At 33.9% G+C, this 20,661-nt stretch overlaps 1 protein-coding gene across 5 annotated transcripts in view; it reads right to left on the reverse strand.

The window, feature by feature from the left end:
- The window catches only part of CEP350 (centrosomal protein 350), a 157,446-nt gene that overhangs the window by 120,643 nt on the left and 16,142 nt on the right, over positions 1–20,661 (reverse strand). For 4 of the 5 annotated variants that reach the window (XM_078078103.1, XM_078078104.1, XM_036100002.2 and 1 more), the window contains exons 2-6: positions 10,632–10,717; positions 9,609–9,655; positions 7,640–7,754; positions 6,446–6,605; positions 2,360–2,973 (exon numbers count right to left, since the gene is read on the reverse strand). In XM_078078103.1, coding sequence (XP_077934229.1) covers positions 2,360–2,973; positions 6,446–6,605; positions 7,640–7,754; positions 9,609–9,655; positions 10,632–10,704 — 1,009 coding nt within the window. In that variant the 5' untranslated portion in view covers positions 10,705–10,717. The remainder of the gene's footprint in view (positions 1–2,359; positions 2,974–6,445; positions 6,606–7,639; positions 7,755–9,608; positions 9,656–10,631; positions 10,718–20,661) is intronic. The other variant, XM_078078102.1, reaches the window with a different exon arrangement.

The following is a 20,661-nucleotide window of genomic DNA, read 5'->3' on the forward strand; positions in this document are numbered from 1 at the left end:
AAAGGGAACAGGTAGTTGGAGCACAAGAGCTTTTTAAGGTACACCCTTTTCATCTTTTGAATTGTGAACCAAGTATATTTATTAAGTATTTGAACAAATGAAATTAAAATGTCACTTTAGAATACAGCATATTAAGATCCTTTTCATTTACATTTACAAGCCAAAAAGTTGACAAAAAATAGTTCTTCACTGTTGGAAAAAATAAATCCATTGCTCAGGACACTGGAAACCATATTGTTATGATTTCTCAAATGTATGCTACATTTCATAAATTAGCCCCCCAAAAGTTCTATTTGTAAAATATTTTAATATTAAATATTAAAAATATTAAATTATTATTTAATATTAAAATATTAAAAATTAATAAGCCACCATGATTGACAGGAGGTAACGGAAACTGCAGAAAGTGTAAATGGGGGGACTACTCTAAAATTGGGGGACAGAAAAAGAAACTGTTGTAGATATTGAAAGCTTCTTCAAGTTAATTTATAAGTAAAGATGCAAATATAAAGAAAGGCTCTGATAAGATAAATGTTTCCTTGAAAGGAGAATATATGGGAAATACAGCCACCAACTCAAAGGAAGTTAAGATTTTAAGATTTTCACTCTGGTTCTTAGGGTTGTGTTTTGTTTTGTTCTATTTTTAATTTTTAGATTTTTGTAAATTATTAAATAAAATATGGATTTAAGTTGACCATCTTAAGTTTGCCTTAGTGGAATAACTTTTGGAATTTCAGAACTTTGACTTCTAGAATAAACACATCTTAAATGTACAATCTTCATTTAATGGATCTGACATTAGTATAGCAAAAGTTCTAGATAATCACTATCTCAGAACCAACAAGAACATTTTGACCCCACCATTTGCTATTTGCTCTGTTAACAGTGTGGACAATTACTACATGGTACACAAATGACTAGAAGGATATGAAATAATTTAATTAATAATACATTAGACCAATCCTGGATAACAGAGCAAGTTTTCAGTATTCCCTAAAGGTAACTGCTCACAATTTTATCACAAGTTAGCAAGAATAAAATGCAAATCATCCATCTTTTACCTAATTCAAAATGAATAGCACTAGCAAAACATGATAAGCAACACAAAATAAAATGGATAATTCCTCTAACTGTATATATAAAATTTGTTCTGGAGAAAAAGACTAAATACCTTAGGACTACAAAGAACTGCAAAGCTGGTCAGAGAAAAGTTAGACTTGGTAGAAAAATACAAAACAAAATTAACTATAGCAAAAACTGTCCTAGTTTGTTAACAACTTAAAATTAACAGGAAAAAAATGAATCTTGATAATATTTTGATCTTTATATACTGATCTAGAAAAACTGAACTTTGAAAAGTATCAAAAAAGAAAGGCTATGGTAGCAGAAGTTTTAATGACAGAAGTCTAACAGAGATTAATCTGGTCAATGAATCAACTTTTTTTTTTTTTTTTTAAAGATTTTATTTATTTATTTGACAGAGAGAGAGACACAGCGAGAGAGGGAACACAAGCTGGGGGAGTGGGAGAGGGAGAAGCAGGCTTCCCGCGGAGCAGGGAGCCCGACGTGGGGCTCGATCTCAGGACCCTGGGATCATGACCTGAGCTGAAGGCTGACGCTTAAGAACTGAGCCACCCAGGCGCCCCGAATCAACTCTTTATATTAAAAGCTTCACATGCATGAATAACCCTGAAAATAATTTCAGGAACATAAAAATACAAACTCCTTAAAACCACCATATGTAAAAACTTGAGTTGCCTACAAAACAGAAATTCTCTGGGAAAAGCATTTTCTCAATGAAAATCTATCTATATTGGTATAAATCTGATTTAAATATTTCTCAAACATGGGGGGAAAACCTTTTTTGTCAAAACTCAAAACTTAAAATAACAACAGGATCAAAATATCAGTGCCAAAATATTCTGTAACCAAATGTAACTGGAATTGACTAAATTATCTTTTAAATATTTACTTTTGAAAGAATACCTAACAGCAATCCAAATACAATGGCAGAATAAGAGTAATATTCTTCCAGTTCTCTGAAAATGGTACTAATTCTTATTTTCTCTTTTGTTCAACTTATTAACTGTTCAAATAGGGGTTCTTAAACTGTAAGAATCTCCTGAGGGACTTGTTAAAAATTCCAATTCTGGACTCTATACCCAGAAATTCTGATTTAGGTCCAGTGTGGCATCCAAGAATCTGAGTTTTTAACCTATACCTTGAATTAATTTCTTAAGCATTTGATTTGAGAATCACACCCTGTTCTGAAGATAATCCTCTCTATTCAAATACATCCTAGGGAGAAAGGGGGACAAGAAGGCAGGGAGACAGAAAGACACAAAGACTGATTACAAACCTTTATATGTTGGAGCAGGTGGTGCTGTTGCCACTTTCCTGACCTTTGCTGTCACTGAGTTATCAACATTAACAACCATTACTGGATGGTCAATATGACCCAGATTCTGACCCCGGCCATTTGTTTCTTCTGAGTGTTCCCACTGTTTTCTAATTCGCTCCTTGAGTTTTTCCAGTTTGACATCATGTTGTCGCTGCTTTAAGATATCTAACCTTTGGGAATTAGAAGTACTAGTAGAGGACGGAGAAGAGTCAGTTATCCGTAACACTTTTGGATCAACATCATGGCCCATGTTACTTACAGAAGCCTTCTCATTTCCTTTTGCTCTATTAGGATTTTCTTCCTCAGTTCTCACAGGAGCTGCCATCTTAATCAAACATTCAGAACTTTGCAATGCATCAATTGCTGGTCGATCATTTAAAAACCTAACCACTGTATCATTGATGACAGATGACTGGGAGCTCTCAAAATCACAGCAATGTATATTCTGTTCTTCTCGATTGCATATCATCCGGTTCCTGTTCTCAGGCTTTTCTTCATTAACATCCACACAATATACATGCTTTGACTCTAGATGGCTAGGACTTATATTGGAAGTTGTACCATGGATTTCCCTATTATTAAAAAATAATAAGTTTTGAATAAAGATTTCAAAAACCAAATTGAAACCAGTCGTACAAACTGAAGGGAGAACTCTAAACTAACATTAGAGACCCCAAAAAAGTCTTGGAATTCCAGTAGGTTAAATAACAAAATAACCATTACTAATATTAAGATTCAATGCTCAATGCACCCTCTATCAAGTTAGATGGCAAATAACCTAAATCATTAATCTGCATATTATAAAATAAGAAATATGCAGAAGATATATGGAGAGATATAGGATGACAGAAAACAGGATGACAATCTGACTTTGGATATTCACTTGACATCTATTACCAAAATGTATATTTTACTTCTCTATTAAATCTTTTTTTCCCCCTATGAAATCTTAAATACAGGAAAAAAAGTTCTCAAATTTTGTATTTGTAACTTCTAAATAATGTACCAAATGAACAAACAGATTGGAAGTAGAAGTAAAGTGGGGGTACAATAAATATTTTCCTCCAAATAAATGTAGTTAGTAAAGTTAAGTGTCTCTGAACCACAGGCCACTTTTTTTGGTATCTTCAAACAATGTAAAGCACATCTAGAAATTGTGGAGTAAGCAAAGACTAGGCATTGCCAAAGTACCTCACAAAGTCCATATTCTCTACTCATAAAAACATTAGCAAAAGTCTTCCTCCAGAGGCTATTTTTATTTTATTCTATTTATTTATTATTTTATTTATATGATCATTCTAGTAAGTTATATTTTAGGAACAGAAACAGTTTATTATAAGGGAGGTTAATGAAGACAAGCCTCAGCAGTAAGAAGAGCACATAATTGATGAAAAAATACCCAACAAAATTATAAAAGTGAACATAACAATCTGGATCTGCAATGTCTGAAAGTGTAGACATTAGCCACATGTGGCTACTGAGCACTTGAAATGTGGTTAGCCCAAATGGGAGATATGCTACAGTGTAGTTAAATTATGTGTGGCTCACGTTAACAATTCTATTATATACCACTGATTTAGATGTTTCATGTAAAGGCATAAAACTCTAAATACCACAAAAATTCTTAAAGCCGTAATTCGGTTACAGTGTAATATAGTAATTATATCTATTGTGAGTCTATGGGTATGTACATTTTTCTAAGGAGATAGTCTACAGTTTTCATCAAATTCTCTTTGGAATCCATGACCCAAAGAACATTAGACCCTGTTCTGAATGGTTGATTATTAAACAAGATGGGGGCTGAGAACTGACTCCTGTAGCTTCCACTAGAGATCAAGACTAAATTCAGTTATTTGCACTACCTTTACCAGACCACAATAATTCATAGTTAAAATAATTTAGGTATAAAATTAGCACATATAAAGAATAAAATAAAGCATAAAAAGGTAGTTTACGTAACATGGCACAATCTTAAAAAGGGAAGGACAGTTGAGCCCACACCACCAAAAAAAAGTAATTTCAGTCTTTCATTAACTCATTCATTAAATATTTACTAAATACATATAAGGATGTTTATTACACAATTCTTTCAACTTTTCTGTAAATATGAAAATTTTCATAATAAATGTTAGGAAAAAATATTTATGGAATACTTAGTAAATGACAGGCATTAAGCTAATGTTTTGAGAATAAGATAGATTTATAGCCTTACATAAGCTATGTAATGGGTAGATATGGAATCAAAATATAATGCAACATGAAAATGCTTTAACAGAGGAAGTTATAGAGTATTATAAGAGCACACAACAAGGATTAAATAGGCTGCGGGAATGGAGTGGAATAGAAACAGATCTGACAATGTTTCATATAAAAGGTGCTAACAGTGAGTCTTAAGTGATGGAGTTAGCCAGGTGAAGGATGTTCTATTCACAGCTATCCTATGGGTATTTCTTTTAATCCTAAAAGATACATAATTTACAAAATTTTAAATATCAAGTAGTATTCTTTGCAGGAAGAATACCAGAATATGGATAAAGAGTAATTTATAGTTTCAATTCCGATGATGATTATGTTTCCAGGCAAGTTGCTTAATATTTGTGTGGTTAAAGACTTCTGAACTCTGATTATTTTTCACATTTTTTCTTTCTCCTTTTACTAAACTATGAACTTTTCTTTTCTTTTTTTTTTTTAAAGATTTTATTTATTTATTTGACAGAGAGAGAGAAAGCACAAGTAGGCAGAGAGGCAGGCAGAGAGAGAGGGAGAAGCAGGCTCTCCACTGAGCAGGGAGCCAGACATGGGGCTCGATCCCAGGACCCAGGGATCATGACCTGAGCCGAAGGCAGCCGCTTAACTGACTGAGCCACCCAGGCACCCCTAAACTATGAACTTTTACCCAGATTAATTCCCTGACCTTCTCCCTGTATCTTCTTCACCATTTTTATCGCTTCAACACTAGTAAAAACTCCCAAATTTATATTCCCAGCCCTGACCTTTTCACACACATTCCTGCTCAAATTTTCAAATGCCTACTGAATATTTTCACCTAGATTATTTCAAAACTGTATCAAATCAAATATTGATATTATGAACTGATATGAACCCATGATCTACCTCCATCTCCCAAATTCTTTATCTCAAATTTAAGAGTACAATCATACACCCAGTAATATCTGGCACATCATGAAACTCCTTGACTTACTGACTGACATTTTATAACACTAAAAATGTTAATAAGTGAAACAAAGAAATAAAAGGTCCAGTGTTTATTACTTATGACTATTTGCTATACTGAGAGCATTAACACATATTTTATAACATTAGTAAAATGTTCCTCAAATATAAAATTCTATCATTTTATCTATTGAATATCCTAAATTATCAGCTAACAAAAATACATATCATTTGATATTACCCATACTATCAAAACTCATACATCATTCCTGAACATCTGATAAAATAAGTTGCTGAAAGGAGCCACTAACAACAAAGTGAAATAATAAACCAACTCACATTCTCAATAGGAAAGAAATTTTAGGTAACTGATTACTGCTATAAAAAAAAAAAGAAGAAACTAAGCTATAAAAAGTTCATTATGCACAACACCTAATCTGAGATATTAAGGAAAAAAATATCCATACTTCCAGAGACTGAATAATCTGTCTGCAGGAAACATATATATTACAATGGTTGTTATTCACATTTTTTCTTTCTTCTTTTACTAAACTATGAACTTTTACCCAGATTAATTCGCTGGCCTTCTCTCTGTATCTTCTTCACCATTTTTATCGCTTCAACGCTCAATACATATAAGGGTGTTTATTTAGCCTGGGCTATTACTTCTTCCCCCCAAATATTTAATCTGTAAAAGAGTGGCAAGTCAGTATTTCATAATATAAAAGATTTTTGCTTTATCCTTTTGGAAAATGAAAGAGGTAATAATACTAGAGTCAGAGTGCTATGAAAAACTCAGAAAATAAACCATAATCTTATTGTAAATATTACAGGCTAAACCTACTTGATAATTTGTTTTTGAACACTAACCTGTAAGAAACCAAAGGTTCACGAAACTCCACACGGTTATTTTTCTTTACGTTGCTCTCCAGGGTGGTAACTCTGAGAGGGCTCCGGGATTTCTCTTTCCGTGATGTGCAAGATTTGGCGGTTGGAGCATCAGCCCAAGAATCATCCCGGTATCTACCATCTGAAGAAAAAGGACATCTGTAAGAACATACGACTGCCTCTGAATTTGACTAGTATTTGTGACAATAACAGGTATCTATTATTTCTGGCCTCTCTAGTTGGATGTTATATGATAAGTAGATGGGAAACATTCAGGTTAAATTATTATAGTAACTCAATCTATAGAGAAAAAACTATTCCAAACAATGAAAAACTCTACATATAAAATTATTTTTTGTCAAAGGCTGCCACTCACTTAAAAAAAGAATTATCAAGTAAAACCCATCAGACTCACAGGTTAAAAAAAAAAATTAGTTTTAATGGAAAGTACTAACCTCTAGGTTTTAGCCCACTAATTAAGAAACCACAGAATTACATATATAAAAGATAATCAAAGAAAGTATTTGCATTTTGTCAATCTATGACAGTATCTGTTAGATATTCCAATTATGATTTTAAATCCCCTAAAAATATGTAAAACTCATTAAGTCAACTAAATCTCAAAGTTGATAGATCTATGAATTTTAAAAAAGACACAGATAATTCCAAACACTTAAAATCAAATTCTCATCACTAAAAACCAATGAAAACTCACTGTCAAAGGTGATGTAGTGATGCTAAAGTCCCTGATCAAAAGATGGTGAAAACATGGGGCACCTGGGTGGCTCAGTCGGTTAAGCATCCGACTCTTGATTGCTGCTCAGGTCATGATCTCAGGGTTGTGAGATCAAGCCCCACAATGGGCTCCGTGGTTGAGATTCTCTCCCTCTCCCTTTGCCCCTCCCCCTGCTCGCTCTTGCTCTCTAAAATAAATAAATTTTAAAATCTTAAAAAAAAAAAAAGATGGTGAAAACATCATCTACAGTCACTGAACATGAGGCAGCTTCATAACTACTCAGTACCAAAGACAAAAAAATTAAATGTTGATGAGGTATCATCTCTGACAAAAGAGCTAGCAAATATAAGGGACTATAAAGAGAAATTAAACTGAAACAAAACTAATATCAAAATTTATATTTAATATATTTGTATCTTTGGAAGTAACTTTATACATACCTTTTCTACTTATTTTTCGGGTAGCACTTGCAGAAGATTTCTTGGTATCCATGACAGAATCAAACACAGCTGTACTTGTAGGGGCTACTTCTAATTTGTTTTCAATGTGTCTCAGCTAAAGTTTAAACACCATCACAACAAATAGGTTAATTCTGTAAATAAACCAGCTACCATTGATTTACATAGTTAATTTTTTATTTTTTACCTTTTTTTTTTTTAACGTAAGCTCTATGCCCAATGTGGGGCCTGAACTCATGAGCTTGAGATCAAGAATTACATGTTCTCCTGACTGGGTCAGCCAGGCGCCCCAATTTACAAAGTTATTTAAATTATATTGTCCAATACCTTTCTCCAAAGTCAAAACAACTCAGGAATTTTTTCAATATTTTTTTTCAATATTCATTTTTTCATTACTTATTACTTCACCTATAGTAAGAAGTGGTACAATGCTGCCCAAATTTGGACAACAAAATCAAAAAGATTCTGAAGAATATCAAAAAGTTTCTATTTGTCTTCTTGACCAATTTTTTTTATTGTTGAGTTTTTTTTAAGCAAGCAGTATATTTTCTAACATTATATGTCACATATCATTATGCTATATATCCTGTGCATTTTACATGCAAAAATTAGGAAAGAACAATTCAGATGGACTAAAATTTAGAACTGTTCAAACAACTACAACTTTTTAATAGTCTTATGTCTATAAAATAAGTTTCACAATAAAGATAAAATTCACAAGATAGAAAACTCAGGTTTCCATACACTTTACAATATAAGTCAACTTCCGGTAAAACCACCAATGTTCTTAATTATTTAATAAAGCATTTTCCCCTAATTATATGCTTACAAGAGAAAACTTGGAAAACACAGAAAAGGTATAAAAAGCGAAATTAAAATCATCAAAATTCCACCACATAGAGATAAACACTTTATGTAAAATCCTGATTTATCTTCTCTCAAATTTTTGTGGTACAATGTACTCACAAAATTGGAATAAATCTTCATAATCTGTATCAGGCTTTTTCTCCCATTTATATTATAAGCCCCTTATCATCCTTAAAAATAATTTCTAAAAACACAATAGTTTTGAAAAACGACTATTAACAGTTCAGCTCTAAATTAGGTTAACTCTAAATTAAACTGGGGATAAAAACTATTCCTACATTGTAGATATATAATGCTCATGTGTAATGTTGTATTTGACCCTACATTATGACCAAATCTAGATTATAGTACCTTTTCCAGATGCATTTTCATACCAGTTCAAAAGATTAGGGGACAGAAAATACCATATTCACACAGTAAAGAAACAGGTGACTCAAATTTAGGTAGGATACAAAAGAAAACAAGAAAGGACATATTAGGAGAGTAATTTTCCTGGAGAGCAAATGAAAAAGAAAAGAAAAAGCAAAGAATCTCCCTTCAAAGGGACTATGCATCAGTTGGCAAATTTGGATTCCTAAACTCCAGACAAGACTGGACAGAATACAAATGAAAACAGGTTGCCCATAGTTATTCTTCAGCAGTACTGAGAGAAAGCAGTCTGTCATTGCCACAAAAGAGGTAATACCTAGTCCATTAAAGAAACTGTTCCTTTTCTTTCCTCTCTGACTCTGGGCCTTCTACATAGACAAAGCCCCACATTCCCAAATCATTTTTGTTTTAAATCTTCATTTCAATATACCAAATGAACAAATTTATTAAAGGAAAATAAATAGCACAAATTACTTTAGTAATTTATATGCCATAGTGTTAATGTTCCTGATACCTAAAGTAGTATCTTGATTATCCTTTTACTATTTAATAGTCATTATTAATGTTCATTTTGTAATATATGGTACTTAACTTCTTACCAAAATCTTTATTTTCCTATGAAAAAAGTACTATAGAAAAAAATTTAATCTATTCAATCATAACAGGAAACCACTTTTAAACCAGAAAGAAATAAATGGAAGCTCTAACTACTTACAGCAGCCTTAGTCTGAGAAAGTGCATCCCACGATGTGGTTTTATCTGCTGGGGAACATTGATATTTACTGAATCAGAATCTCTAAAGTAGTCCTCAAAATCTGCATTTTAATAAGCTCCTAAATGCACTCAAAAGTGTGAGAACCATTTTATTAGGCAGAACTATTTCTCAGCAAATGCTTTATCATATTGAACCAAAACATGGTTCTTTTCCCATTCTATAAAGCCAAGCTTCCTAGTACACAGTTTAGAATTGTATTAGACACTGATCCTATTAGTTCTTAGGACAACACCCCCACTCATAGCCCCATCAGACATCAACAATAAGCAATATCCTCGATTTATCTCAGTGACCTAAACAAAAAATTTTGTATTGTAGTGTATTTCACAATTATGATGTTGAAAAGATTAGAAAATTACTCCACACCTCAATCTACCAGTAGAAACAAAGGTAAAATCTAGTCTTTCAGATAACAGCCCTTCAAATGGTACAAGGCCACCTAGTTCCCTTAAATCATCCTTCCCTCCAAATGTTCCTCATGTGACATGATTTCCAGATCCCTCATAAACCCGATAATCTTCCTCCAGATATACTCTAGTTTGTCAATGCACGTCAAAATATATCATGTCCTAATTAAAGTAACCCCCAATGCATCATTTAAAAAAAAAATAGTTCAATGAGACTTTGCCTTTTCTTATCTGTGCATGATAGGTCTAAAACTGTATTAGGAGCTATATTATATCATTTATTGACATTAATCAGAATTTCCAAGAAACTCTATAAAACCAATTTTACATATACTGATTCTTTTTTGTTTTCCTTTATAAAACAGTTTGCCATAGGACGCCTTTGAAGGTGAGGTACCTTGCATATTTAAAACAAATTGAACTTCAAAAATTATCCATTTTTTATAAATCAAAGTATATGTATAATTTTCATTTATTGATTAGTCCAGGATTTTATACACATGACCTAAACAAGGCAGGCACTAACTTCTAAAGTTTAAAAAAAAACAAATCATACCTTGAACAGTATCCTTGCTTTGAGAGTTCCTTGGATTTGGTAAAGGCACCTCTTTTGATTTGCTGCTCCTCATCCTGCCAAATTACCTACAATCACATCATCACCATTCATTAAACATCAATATTATAGTATTAGTAAAGAAAATACTCTTTTATCTTAACTTTCATGAAAGTCAGAAAAGGATTTTGTCAACTCTAAAAGTTATCTTTATGCCCTCTTTAGAGTCCCTTATAATCCAGTAACTTTATTTTTCCTTGGAAAACTAAACCATTAAAAAGTCTATCATGACCACCTCACACCAACTAGGATGCCTATTATCAAAAACAAAGAAACAAAACAACAACAGAAAATAACAAGTGTTGATGTGGTGAAACTGGAACTCTTGTGCACTGTTGGTGGGAATGTAAAATGATACAGCCTCTATGGAAAGCAGTATGGCAGTTCCTCAAAAAATTAAAAATAGAATTAACCATATGATCCAGCACAAAAGAACTGAAAACAGGGTCTCAAAGAGACATTTGTACACGCATGTTCGTAGCAGCATTGTTCACAATAGTCAAAAAGTGAAAGCAACAAAAATGTCCATCAACATATGAAAAGGTAAGTAAAACGTGGTATATACATACAGTGGAATATTATTCAGCATTAAGAGGGAAATTTTGCCATTTTCTATAATACAGATGAACTTTGAGGACATCAACTAAGAGAAATAAGCCAGTTACGAAGATGAATACCGTACGATTCCACTTATGTAAGGTACCTAGACTAGAGTAGTCAAAATCATAGGGACAGAAAAGTAAATAGTGGTTGCCAAGAGCTGAGGAAGGGGGGATTGGGGAGCTATTGCTTAATGGGTATAGAATTTCAGTTTTACAAGATGGAAAGTGATGCAAGATGGATAGTGATGACGCTTGCACAATGCTATAAATGTATTTAATACCACTAAATTATACACTGAAAATGGTTAAGGTCGTACATTTTATATTGTGTATTTTATCATAACAAAAAATGAAAGAAAAAAAGAAAATATTATATGACTCAAAGAGAAAGAGCATGATCTGCTTATGCTGACTAGACAGCTTGATAATAGTCATATTTTCCTATGAATATAGAATTATTCTGTTATAAAACTCACAAAACACTGAAAGTTTGGAAAATGCAGGAGGGGAAAACTCATTCCTATTCCCCAAATCTTAATACGATCATTAAGCTATTTTGGATAGTCCCTTCTATTCTTTCTAATTTTCCCATTTTTACTCTAATTTGTGTAAAAAGTAAAAAATTTTTATTTTTGTGTCCCACTTAACTGCTGGATGTTTGTGGTAGTTTTTAAATATATTCACAAATTCTCTGATACTCCTTTCTTCAAGAAGTAGAGGTTAATTTTCTTCCATTAAATGTAGACTGGACTTAAGGATATACTTTTAACAAATCAAATGTGGTGGAAGTGACAATATGTGACTTTTAAGTCTAGGTCACAAAAGGCATTGCTTGTTCTCTGGAGTTACATAGCAACAGATTACCAGTACAACATTATGCCTCATTTTCTCTATTACAAGTAACACTGAAATGAACATATTTGTGTATCTGTGAATTTTTGCTTATTTGGATTTATCTAGAACAGGATCTACAAAGTGTAATATTAAAACTGAACTAAAGAATGTGAAGAACATGCTGCTCTTGAGATCCAATGTTAAACTGTTTTCCAATTTATAATTTACAACTGTTTTTATTTACAATGAGCCTACTAGTTTCATTAACATCTTTTAATATTCAGCATCATATCTATTCTATTTACTTGCTGATTTAATAGGAAGAAAATGGTTGTTTTAATTTGAATTCAACAGATTGCTAGCAGGACTAAACATTCTACCATAGATCTTAATCTTAGTTCTTCATGTGTGAATTATCTTTTCATATCCTTTGCTCATCTACCTACCAGGAACATCATGTTTTTCTTATCAATTTGATGAGTTCTTTACATTATGAATATATGACCTTTGTCATGTGTGATAAAAATAATTTTCTTCAACCATCATTTGCAAAGGCAGTTCAGTATATTGTATATTAAAGAACCCAATTTAAATCTAAGGAAAAGAGGGGGTATCTGGATGGCTCAGTCGGTTAAGCCACCAACTCTTGTTTTCGGCTGGGGTCATGATCTCAGGATCATGGGATCAAGCCCCATGTCAGGCTACGCGTTCAGCACGGAGTCTGCTTGAGATTCTCTCTCTCCCTCTCCCTCTGCTCCCCCTCGTGCTTGTGCTTTCTCTCTTTCTCTGTCTAAAATAAATAAAATCTTAAAAAATATATAAATTTAAAGAAAAAACCTACCTACTAAAATACAAACACATAAAACTGAAGGCATAATTAATTTTTAGGAGAGTTAATTTCACCCACAGTAAATAATCCTCATTTTAAAATTTCTTTTAAAAAACTTCAAAAATGTTCTAAAAATAAAATTTGTTATAAGTTATATAACACGTCTCTAAGAAATGTCAATCTGTTTTTAAAAAGTCAGATAGGAATGATAGAAAAACTAAAATCAACACATATGCCAATAGTTCAAAAATTTTCCAACCATAAAAACTTCCATCAGTGGTGCCAACATAGCTCAAAAAATCAACTCATTTTACTTTCCTTCTCATAAAAATGCTTTTGGCCTAGCCAACTATCAAAATGATAACAACATGAGTTATTCTGTATTACTAAATAATTTATCAACGATTTGACAAAAGTTTTCTTTGAGCAGACCTCTCTTTGCTTTAAAACTAAATGCTAAAATATATATTAATTCTCAATTTTCCAATGGGAAGGAGAAATAGACTAAATAATAAAAACTGCATATATCTCCATAATCTCTATGTTCAGGGGCCAGCACTGATAAGGCTGAGACAAAGTACATGAGTAAAAAGAAATGCATTTATATCTACTTCAAAATAAAAACTTTCTTAATGGTTAATCGTCAAATGCAAGTGACTCAGTATCAGGAGTGTGACATTTACGTAAAATTTCATCTTATAAATTATAGTATATTCACCATTTATTTTTTTTTTTTAAAGATTTTATTTATTTATCTGAGAGAGAGAATGAAATAGAGAGAGCATGAGAGGGGGGAGGGTCAGAGGGAGAAGCAGACTCCCCGCTGAGCAGGGAGCCCGATGTGGGACTCGATCCCAGGACTCCAGGATCATGACCTGAGCTGAAGGCAGTCGCTTAACCAACTGAGCCACCCAGGCGCCCCTATATTCACCATTTAACAATGAGAACGAACTAATTACAACTACATGCTACAAACATGTTAAGTGAAGAACGCCAGAAACAAGTGTACATGCTGTATAATTCCATTTTATAAAGTATCAAACAGGCAAAAGTATCTTTGGTGTTAGAAGTGAGAATAGTGGTTACATACAGTTTGGGCAGGAGGGTGGTGACTGGAATTGGAGCAAGGAAGGGTTTTTGAGGTACTGATAATATTGTTTATTCATATGGGTGCTGATTACATGAGTGTGTTCAGTGTATGAGACTTCCATCAAGCTGTACACTTACATGCTGTTTCAATGTACATTACACATCAATTAAAAGTATTTTCTGATAACATGCCTGGTTTAGGTTTATAATTACAGTTTTAATTCAGTTCTATAGTATGTCTAGTCTCATGAATGTCAGTTTTTCAATATTTTACTTTTCAAAATCCCAGGTTATCCCATACCTAGTAAGTATTATTAATAGAATCTATTAATCTAGGGTTCTTTAATATACAACGTACTGAACTGCCTTTGCAAACAGTGGTTGAAAAAAATTATTTTTATCACACGTGACAAAGGTCATATATTCATAATGTAAAGAACTCATCAAATTGATAAGAAAAACATGATGAACCTGGTAGGTAGATGAGCAAAGGACATGAAAAAATAATTCACACATGAAGAATAGAATAGAATAGAATCTAATTCTATTATAAATAGAATCTATTTAAGTAGAACAGTTCTTTATGTAAGAATATATATGTAAATATCACCATTTTCTATAAAAATAGAAAAATTGAGGAAAAAGTACACTGAAAAAAATCTCCTCATAGAAAGAAGAGAATCTAATCTGTCAAAACTCTTACTATCTTTAAAGTATAAATCTCAATCTGTAAAATGCCTTTTCTAACCACTTTAAGATGACTAAGTCAAATAGATTAAACTTATTCAAGATCATTTATTAGGAAATAATGAAACTACCTTCCCAGTTAAATGTTTTATAGGCAACATGACAACTTTATTCTATAGCCATATGGGAATTTTGGAATTATTGAACATTTGTGCATTCTTTTTTGCCTACTTAATCTGTCAAGAATTAAGAAAGGCAGACAAAAAACTACCATAACTACTTTTTGTCTCCTTCTCTTATTTCTATAAACTAATGTTTATATAGTTTGATAGGATTATTTAGTACATAAAGGTTCATGGTTGTTATATTGTCATGTGGGTTTTATATTTCTTCAATAAAAAATAACCATCATTGTCCATAGAGAACTATGTTTTAGTATTCAGTTCTATTCTGTATGCTATTAATAAAAAGCAAGTATTGCTTTATTCTATTATACCTGCCCTATCCTTTCAATTCTAAGCTTTCTGGGACACTATTTTAGATGCATCCTGTATACAGAAAATAGAACTTTTTTTTTTAAAGATTTTATTTATTTTTTTTATTGATTTTATTTATTTGACAGAGAGACACACAGAGAGGGAACACAAGCAGGAGCAGAGGGAGAGGGCGAAGCAGGCTTCCCACTGAGCAGGGAGCCTGATGCGGGGCTCAATCCCAGGACCCTGGGATCAGGACCTGAGCCGAAGGCAGACGCTTAACGACTGAGCCACCCAGGCGCCCCATAGTTAGAACTTTTTAATCCAATGTAATAATCTTTGTTAAGACTAAGAACAGGGAGGGGAGCCTAATTCTACTGGTGGAGACCTGTTAAAGCTTTTTGGGAGTAAATCCTTAAAGACACCATATTAATTAGGACATGCCTACTATATGTTTGGTATGAAGGAGAAAGAAGGGACAGAGACTATTACGCATCAGGAGCCCTAATGGCATCAGCATACCATGTTCATAAAAGTTAAGTATTCTGTTATCTAGTAATAGATTTGTCACAACCCTTCACTTCTACAATGGCAGATAGCCATGGTTTTCTTATGTTTCTAAGAGTTAGACTAGATCATCTCATTAAGTTGACATTTTTAAAAGTTATTTTATGAATTGTATTAGTTTAGCTAAAACCCATAATGTCAATAACTATGATTTCAGGAAAGGGTTAACAAATTTGTAAGAGCCTGTCAGACTGCTTTATTTTCTAAGACATTATCTGTGAAAGTCCAAATTTAAATGATTGTTAATCATCCACAAAGTAGACTTTCTTCTTTACTGTGTTTTAAGATACTACAGGGCGCCTGGGTGGCTCAGTCAGTTAAGAGTCTGCCTTTGGCTCAGGTCATGATCCCAGGGTCCTGGAATCAAGTCCTGCATCAGGCTCCCTGCTCCACAGGGAGTCTGCTTCTCCCTCTGCCCCTTACTATAGTTAAGGCATACCAAAAGGTCTAAGAAATAATAATACACACCTAGGTACTCATCTCTCAGTTTAAGAAATAAACTACTGAAATTTGGCTGAAGTCCCCTGTATACCTCTACTCATATCCATCTCCCCCCATCCAGAAGTAACATCCACTACCCTAAACTCAATGCTTATCATGTATGTCCTCCTTGGACTCTCAGCATTTTCCAAAATACAAATGGCAATCCTTCCTATTCAGCACAAAACAAATGATCTCAAAGTACCTTTGTCGTAATCACTGTGCTGTATACCTGAAGCTAATGTAACATTGTGTGGCAACTATATATACATATATATATTATGTTCCCCAAAAGATTTATTAAATCAAAGTGTGTATGAATATATTACAGATGTCAATCACTGTGTCTGCCCAACCATAGCCCCCTCTCTGAAGAACAAATATCCCCATTCCCATCCATAACCCCTCACCCCCGCTATAGCTGATTGAAGAACAGTGAAGAACTAACTCAAGAGTGGCCTATCCAGTCCCTGGCAAGAAGAGATCTAAGAATTTTAGAATGAAATGTTAAGCAACTGAGTCAATGAGCTGTGAGGAGTCAAGTCGAAAAATCATGATGAAAAGCAAGATGAAGATCAAAGAAAAACAAATGAGAGATCATGTAGTTTCCCGAAAAGGAAAAAGTGGCCTTGTTCTTAGCCATTTTCCAGTTTCCATAATACCACTACCTCACTTTCTGCCCCTGCATTCCTTGAGACCTCTCTGAAGTCTTACAACAAACTTCTTTTTATTTCTCTTTATTTAAGGGAAAACGGGAATCCTACAAAAAAAAGAGGATCCCATGAAATCATTCATTTCAAGCCTCTAACTCATAGAGAGGAAATAAGTTAAGAGAAATATATGTGAAATATATTTCAAATATACTATAGAAAAAAATGTGTTAAATACATTGTTTAAAAAAAGGGAAAGAAAATACAGAAAATTTCAATGACAATTTCTATGACAATTCTTTTGAGAGAGGGTTATCTCTGGTCACCAGAAACCATTTTTCTTTTTGATCCACTGAGAAAATCTCCCTTTATCCTTCAAATTCATTTTCTTATAAACAGTCCTTCAACTAAAAAGTCCATACTTTCTTTTCCTTTCTTCTTTTTTTTTTAGAGAGAGAGAGAAAGAGAGCATGAGCAGGGAAGGAGGGGCACAGGGGGGCAGAGTGAATCTCAAGCAGGCTCCACACTCGGCGTGGAGCCTGCGGGGCTTGATCTCACAACGCTGGGATCATGACCTGAGCCAAAATCAGGAGTCCGATGCTCAACCGACTGAGCCACCCAGGTGCCCCCAAAAGTCCGTATTTTCTAAAATCTAAAAATTCTTTTTCCTGATTTGTAAGTTTGTTTTTTATGAAGGTCTTAAAACTAAGTTTAAACATCATATACATATGAAACATTATATACATATAGGTACACATATATAATTATCTGTCCAGAAAATCTAGGAAATATACCTTTGTAGTAACACAATTTTCCAGTTGGGTATTATAACTCTATTACATTTGGGGTTTTAAGCTTTCATCTTGAAATACTCACTGCTCTTGGGATCAGTAAAACATATCTGTCCTACCTTCTTTAACCTCTTGATTTTTTTTTTCCTTAACTGATGGCTTCCCTACTTTTGTCCAATTCATCAATGGTAACATTTCCAAAGGTTCCATTCTTAGGCCTCTTCTTTCCTAGCTCCTTCTTCCCAGGCAATCTCACACACTTTCATGGTTTCAAACCACTTCCTAAATGTCATCCTATTTCCGTCCTAGGTCTTTCTCTGAACTCTGGACCCAAGTTTTCAGTCTATTAGATTGTCCAGCTCCAAATCCCACTGGCACTTCAAATTTATCAAGTTCAGAACCAAACTCATTATTGTCTATCTTCAAAATTGTTCCTTCTTTTTCTCTTAGCAAATGGGGTTGCCATGCATCCAGTTTATCTTTGACATTTCTGCCTCTCTCTCACCACCATTTACTGAGTTACCAAGTCAATACTATCTTTAAGATGTTTCTCTCATAAAATAGGCCTCCATAAAGCTGTTGAAAAAAATTTTTCAAGATATTTCTAATTTCTCTCTTCCTCTCTCTCTCTTCCCCTTACCTCTGTTCAGAGTATTATCTTTAGCCTAAATTGTGGTAAAAGCTTCCTAAATTATTCTGTTCCTAATCTATTCTCCATACTGCAACCACAATTATCTTTCAGCAAACAGAACCTAGCAATTCTGCTTTTATAGCTCCTCAATGACTATCACCTATGGGATAAAATTCCAAATTCCTTAGCATGATGGAACTTGGGATCCTCCACAACCTTAATTTAGTCTTAACCCCCTTGCTATCTTCACTGTATACCAGTTGTTCTTTGTCAAAAAGCCATAGTTAGAGTGCATTCCCTAAACATGCAGAAATTTTCATTACCTCTGTATCTTCTTTTCCTAAATTTTCTCTGGCAGTTAATAACCTTCAAGTCCAAATGTTAATGCCATTTACTATAAATCTTTCCCCAACTGTTCCTTAACAGAATTACTACTTCATCTGTTTCCTCAACAGCACTGTTAATTTTTTTTTTTAAGACCTTATTTATTTATTTGTCAGAGAGACAGAGCACAAGCAGAAGGAGCGGCAGGCAGAGGGAGAAGCAGGCTCCCCACCAAGCAAGGAGCCCGATGTGGGGGCTCAATCCCAGGACCCCGGGATCATGACCTGAGCTGAAGGCAGACGCTTAACCGACTAAGCCACCCAGGCGTCCCACACTCTGTTAACTTTTTAGAGCCCTATCATTAGACACACACACACACACACACACACACACACACACCATTCATTCATTCAATGAATATTCCTTGAGCACTTAATGCTCACAATGCAGTGACACACATAAACAAATAGTATATAATGTGGTAAAGTTATAAAGTTACAAATAGCACATGTGTATCAGTCTCTCCACAAGGTTGTATGGTCCTTAAGGACTACATCTTATTTACCCTCCCATCAACAGAGACCTTCCATGAACAGAAAAACAAACAGCAATGTTGAAAGCTGTTATGATCTCAACTTAGAAAATAATAGAGGAATCAAAGGCAAGGTTGCCAGTGAAAGGACAAACAGGGAAGAGAGCGGGGTAAATCAACAGAAGTAACAAGAAACATGATCACAGCAGCAGAAGAGATGGTTTAAAAAGCCAGGTTGGAAAACTACCCATAAGAAAGGAAAAGGAGGGCATCTGGGTAGCTCAGTCTGTTGAGCATCTGCCTTTGGCTCAGGTCATGACCCAGGCTCCCTACTCAGCAGGGAGTCTGCTTCTCCCTCTCACTCTGCCCTTCCCCTGCTCATGGGCACCCACATGCTTTCTCTCTCTCAAGTCTGAGCGTGCATGCTCTCTCTCAAATAAATAAAATCATTTTTAAAAAAAGAAAGGAAAAAGAACACAATTAACAATCATCACTAGGCGAGTAAGCTAGGAAAAAAAAAGAAATGTAAAACAAGGGAATGAAATTCATATACTATTTTGCAAGTCGTCTGTAAGATTATATAGTAAAAGAAACAAGCCACACCCAAAAAGCATAATTGACCTTGCTGATAATAACAGTGTAAAGAAGAGGGCTACAGGTGACTATATAATAAATATATGATACCATGGAAACAATGGCAGTCATTTGATAAAAGCATATCATCATTAATGTGCAATGAATAGATGACTGGAGCAAAAGATAATGCTTTTGATTTGCCTATATAACCAAGTAAAAGCCTTACTATGATTAGGCAAAAAAAAAAAAAAAAAAGTACAAGAATTATGTATAAACTGTATTGGAAGTTCATTTATTCACTCTGGACATGAACAAAGTAATGAGCAGTTAAAGTGGAGCAGTAAAACATTACCATCTAGAGCCCATGAACAGCAGAAACTACTCAGAAAGGGAAGACATTTCTCCCAGTTACTCACCCAGAGCAAAGATGAACTACTAGACCCATGGCTGCAACCTCATATAAAGTCTTAGTGTTTCTTAGAGGGGAATGGAGTAGCCCCATCTAAACAGATTCTTTGTGGGAATTAACAGAGAGGTACCATTAACTACCAGGCTACAATTTGACAAATACATCTACCTTGTTAAGAATACTTTGTTAGCAATCAAGTTCCCCGATTCTGGAAGTATGGTGATACTGCTGAGTGCCATCCTCAACAGACCTGAACTCTGACTGACAATGAAACCTAGTGACAAAGATTCCAAGATGCCAAGAGTCTCTAATTGACAGTAAGAAGCCAGAATCCTAACACAAAAATTGAATTAAATGGAATTAGAAATCTAGGCACACTGTCCTAGATCATATTCGATTAATTCAATCAGTAAATAATGTATCCTTTCTCCTAAAACCCATACCATACCATTCCTTCTTCTAAAATCCTACAAGCTAAAGTGAGCTAAAAGGGGAA

The sequence above is a fragment of the Halichoerus grypus genome, chromosome 7, assembly GCF_964656455.1.
Source record: "Halichoerus grypus chromosome 7, mHalGry1.hap1.1, whole genome shotgun sequence".
In the NCBI taxonomy this organism is placed as follows: domain Eukaryota; kingdom Metazoa; phylum Chordata; class Mammalia; order Carnivora; family Phocidae; genus Halichoerus; species Halichoerus grypus.